This window comes from Geospiza fortis, unplaced genomic scaffold (genome assembly GCF_000277835.1).
Source record: "Geospiza fortis unplaced genomic scaffold, GeoFor_1.0 scaffold1340, whole genome shotgun sequence".
Classification (NCBI taxonomy): domain Eukaryota; kingdom Metazoa; phylum Chordata; class Aves; order Passeriformes; family Thraupidae; genus Geospiza; species Geospiza fortis.
The window spans coordinates 10,943-15,979 of NW_005055188.1; the positions used below are offsets into that span (position 1 = coordinate 10,943).

At 44.7% G+C, this 5,037-nt stretch overlaps 2 protein-coding genes across 2 annotated transcripts in view; one reads left to right on the top strand and one right to left on the bottom strand.

Moving 5' to 3' along the window:
• Positions 1–1,767, bottom strand: part of LOC106632145 (bolA-like protein 2) — a 3,797-nt gene extending 2,030 nt beyond the window's left edge. The window contains exons 1-3 of the mRNA XM_031065751.1: positions 1,714–1,767; positions 1,283–1,336; positions 3–96 (exon numbers count right to left, since the gene is read on the bottom strand). Coding sequence (XP_030921611.1) covers positions 3–96; positions 1,283–1,336; positions 1,714–1,767 — 202 coding nt within the window. The remainder of the gene's footprint in view (positions 1–2; positions 97–1,282; positions 1,337–1,713) is intronic.
• Positions 1,768–2,304: 537 nt separating this feature from the next.
• Positions 2,305–5,037, top strand: part of LOC102042935 (structure-specific endonuclease subunit SLX1-like) — a 3,654-nt gene continuing 921 nt past the window's right edge. Inside the window, 4 exon segments of the mRNA XM_031065752.1 lie at positions 2,305–2,385; positions 2,387–2,478; positions 3,265–3,316; positions 4,376–4,596. Of these exon segments, the coding sequence (XP_030921612.1) occupies positions 2,305–2,385; positions 2,387–2,478; positions 3,265–3,316; positions 4,376–4,596 (446 nt within the window).

Below are 5,037 nucleotides of genomic sequence, written 5' to 3' on the forward strand. Positions count from 1 at the left end.
CCGGTGCCTCTGGAGCGTTTTGAGGCCGCGGAAAATTCCGGAAACGACGAAAACGCGGAAGCTTCCCTGGCACAGCTGGGGGGAGTCCTGCACCTCCTGCAATTAGCGCTAATTAACATAAATTAGCATCCACCAACCCCTCGCACACCCCACAAAAAATAATTAATAATAATTCCGTGATTAATTAATAATTAAATGTTGTTATCTGCCAATTAACGTACGTTAAATAGAAATCATCACACATAAAATATTAATTAATTTCTAATTAAAATCACTTTATTAATAATTAGAATTAATTGCCACCCATTAGCCTCTAATTATAACCAATTGTTTAATTAATAAATATAATTACCACCCTCAGGCACTAATTAATACTAATTAAAAACTAATTAACACTTATTAAGGGCTAATTAGCAGTTATCAACCGCTAATTAACACCATTTTGGCAGTAATTACACTCATTATCATTCTTATTAGACCTATAAACTAATTAATATTATAAAGTGTTAATAATTAGAAAGATATTTAAGACCCCAACCACTAATTACCGCTTATTAATTGGTAATTGAAACCTAAACTAGGCTAATGAATGGCTGATAAAAATTAATTAACACCAATTCATCACTAATTAACACCCATTGGCCTCCTGTTATAATTACAAATTAATTAGTAATTATAATTACCAACAACTAATTTAAAGCAATTAAAAACTAATTGATGTCTGTCAAACACTAATTAAGAGTAATTAATCAGTAATAAAAACCAATTAGCCACTCATTAACACCGCTTGGACTTAAAGAATAACATTTTAATCACGAATTAACACGTTTTAATTACTAATTAATACCCATTAATTAACACTGTTACCTACTATTAGCCCGATAATTGCTAATGAATCTCCATTACCCACTAATTAACAGCGAATTGGTGTTAATTACGACATAATAAGGAACTAATTAAGCAATTTCTGGGGTTAATAAAGCGTTAATTAACACTGACTCATTAACGCTAATTAGCTACTAACCTAACAGCTGCTTTTAATTAAGCGCCTAAAAACCCTTCCATCTCTTAATTATCCAGGAATTAACCCGGCCCACACCTCATTAATACCCTAATTAATACGCTAATTAACTCTAATTACATTAATGACCCCGCCCCCTCCTGATTACCGCCCCCCAACCGTTCATTAACCGCCATCCCGGCTAATTAACACTCTCCACAGCCTAATGAACTCCCGGCCGCCGCTAATTCGCTCTTAATTAATTATTAGCGAATTAATTACCACGTGCTCGGCCTGGAGCCGCTCCTGGAGCCGCACGCGCAGCTCCCCTTTCCGCTTCCGGGTGCGTCACTTCCGCTCTGCGCAGGGCTTTGTGGGTAGCGAGGCGGATAAGAGGCGTAGCATTGTGGGTAACGAGGCAAAAGAAAATGTTTCGCAAAGGTTTTTGGGTAACGAGGCAGAAGTTGGTGTAGCGCGCAAAGGTTTGTGGGTAACGAGGCGGAAGTTCAGCGCTGCAATTACGTGAGGGAGTAGTACGGACAAGTTTGGACCAGTAAGGGAAAAGTGACGCCACTAAATCACCAGTTAGACCAGTAAGCTCCAGTACGAGTTGAGAATGGACCAGTATAAACCAGTACAGGACCAGCAAGGGAGATGTGATCCCACTGAGGCACCAGCGGCGCCGGTAAGGAGCGGAGCGGGCCCCAACTTACCCCAGACGGAGGGATCGCGGTGCATTGTGGGTAGCGAGGCAAAACCGCCGCCATTTCTACCGAGGCGAAACAACCGGAAGTTCTCCTCAGGAACCGTAATGCACTGTGGGTAACGACGCAAAATTTCCTCTAATTTTAAAGTAGAGAGCCGAACGTTAAACGAAAAAATTCACCTCTTCTTATTCTTCCTCCTATTTTATTTCTCCTCCTCCTCCGCCTTTTCCTCTTTCTTTTCAATGCATTTTGGGTACCAGAGCAAAACCGCTCCCATTTCTGCTGCAGGAAAAGTACAGGAAGTTTCCCTCACGGAGCGCAATGCACTGTGGGTACCGCGGCAAAACCCGCCATTTTTACCGAGGCAAAAACCGCAAGCTGTTTAATATGGGCGTATAAACCAAAAGTTCCCCTCACGGGCCGCAAAGCACTGTGGGTACCGAGGCAAACATCCCGCCATCTTACCGAGGCGGAACCACCCATCACACACGCAATGCATTCTGGGTACCGAGGCACAAATCCTCCTCCTTACCGAGGCGGAAGTGGTTCCGTTCAACCGGAAGTCACCCGGTGCATTGTGGGCCGGCGATGGCGGCTATGAGGGCGGTGTATTTGCTGCGCTCCGCCGCTCCCCGGGGCCGGTGCCGGGGCCGAACTTACGTTGGGTTCACGGTGGATCCGCGGCGGGGGGCTCCCGCGCCGGCGCCGCCGGCAGCACAACGGGGGCAGGAGGAGAGGGGGAGCCCGCAGGACCAGCGGGAGAGGGCCCTGGTGCGGGAACCGGGCGGATTGGGGGGGATCAATGCGATTTAATGGGAATATAAAGGGAATTTCCGGGGGTTTAATGGGATTGAAGGGAGATTTGGGGTGTTTACAAAGGATTTAAGGGGGATTTTGGGGGATTTGTGAGGATTTGGGGAAGTTTCATGGGTATTCAGGGGGATTTGGGGGATTTAAGGGGAACTTGGGGAAGTTTGAGGAGGATTTTCCCAATTTCAACGCCAAAATCCCCAATTTTTTAATGTCGAATTCAACCCCAAAAATCCAAATTTTTAACCCCAAAATTGTGAAATTTTTCAACCCAAAAATCCCCGATTTTTTTATTCCGAAATTCCAAGATTTTACCCGAATTTCAACCCCTAAATTCCCAATTTTTTAACCAATTTCCCCAATTTTTTAAACAAAAATTCTCAAAATTTTATCCCGAATGTTTACTGCAAAATCCCCAATTTTTTTATCCCAACTTTCCCAAATTTTAGCTCTAAAATTCCCCTTTTTTTACCCCAAATTTACAAATTTTTTATCCCCAAATCTCCCAATTGTTTAACCCCAAATTTCCCAACTTTTTAACCCAAAATTGGCGTTTTTAAACCCCGAATTCTCATTTATACCCCAAAATTGGAAATTTTTACACCAAAATTTGCATTTCCAGCCCAAACTGTGATTTTTTTATCCAATTAAAATAATCCTAATTATTTTAAAAATTAATTCGTTTAGTTATTTTTAATTTTAACATGATTTTAAATCTTAATTAAAACCATTTTTTTCCACCAAAAGGGAAATGGAACTTTTCGTCCACGGCTTCCCCTCCGACGTCGCCGCCCTCAGGGTGAGCCACGCCCCCTTTTTAAAGCCCCGCCCACCTCGCTGAAACTCATTAATCCCTCCTTTACTCTAAGCCCCTCCCACTTTGAAGCCCCACACATATAAGCCCCGCCCACCTCATTAAACATTCAAACTCCTCCTTTCATTTAATCCCCTCCTAATTTAAACACCCAGCAATTTAAGCCCCGCCCACCTCATTAAACCCCATTGAACCCATCCTTTTTAAATTTAAGCCCCTCCCACCTTTAAACCCCACCCATTTAAGCCCTGCCCACTTTTTTCAAGCACTTGTAACCTGCTCCACCTGTAACTTTAGCCCCTCCCACTTTCTACTCCCTGTCCATTTAAGCTCCACCCACCTCATTATACACCAATAATTCCCTTCTCTTTTAAGCCCCTCCCATTTTTGAACCTCACCCACTTAAGCTCCGCCCACTTCACTAAACCCCATTTAAGCCCCTCCTCTTTTAAGCCCATCCCACTTTTTAAATAAGTTCCTAAGCTCCGCCCACTTAAGCCCCACCCCTTTCCTAAACCTAATTTCAACCCACCTCCACTTAAGCCCCTCCCACCTAATTAACCCTTACCTTTTTTGCTCCACCCCCTTTAGGCTCCTCCCACCAAATTACCTCCTCCAGGCTTAAGCCCCTCCCCTTTTAAGCTCCACCCACATAACAAAGTGTAGTTTCTCATAGGCCACACCCACTTTAGGCCACGCCCAAACTTCTCTAAGCTCCGCCCACTTTAGTCTTACTCTCATTTTAGCCACTCCCCACTAATTAAATTCTGCCCCTTTAAGCCCCACCCTCTTAAAGCCACACCCAATTAAGCCCCGCCCTTATTTAAGCCACTCCCCTTTAATCATTACCCACTTTAAACCACCCTTTAAGCTCCTCCCACTTCATTCAATTTTCTTTAGACTCCGCCCACTTTAAGTCCCGCCCAGCATCCCAAATATTGTTCAGCCCTACCCCTTTAAGCCCCGCCCACCTCATTAATTTCAACAAATCCCCTCCGCTTGTATTTAAACCCCACCCACTTAAGCCCCGCCCCTTCCTTGCAGTTTGAGTGGGCGTGGCAACACCCAAACTCCTCCCGCTGCCTCTTGGTTCCGCCCACTCGCCGCCCCCGGGAGCAGCCAATCAGCTTCGCCCTCCGCCTCTTGCCCCGCCTCCTTTTGGCCCCGCCCTGGAACCGCCTCCCGCTGAGGATCCGTTGGCTCCGCCCACCCCCCCCCCATGGGAGGGGATTTAAAGGGGGAAGAGTTCAGAGGGGTTTAATTAGGTGGGTGGGGCTAAAAGGGGGCGGGGCATCAATGAATGTGTGAAAGTGGGAGAGCGAATGGTGGGAGGGGCTTAAAGTGGGTGGGGCTTAATGGGTGGAGCTTAACTCGGTGAAATTAAAAGTGGGAGGAGCCTGAAGTTTGATGCGGTAAAAGGGGGAGGAGCTTAAAATGTGAGGGCTAAAAGGGGTGGGGTTTAAGTTATTTAAATTTTAGGCAGGGCCTAAAAGGGGCGTGGCTTTCAGGCGTATAAAAATTAAAATCTGCAGAATTTTTGAGCTTAAAATGCAAATTTATGCAAATTTTCAGAGGGGGTGTAGCCTGAGAACTTGTGGGCGGGGCTTGGTGATTTAATTATTATTAATTTTACATTTAAAGCAATATACCCTCATTAAAATGCAAATTTATGGAAATATTTGCCTTTTAAACAGGAATTTCAGGGT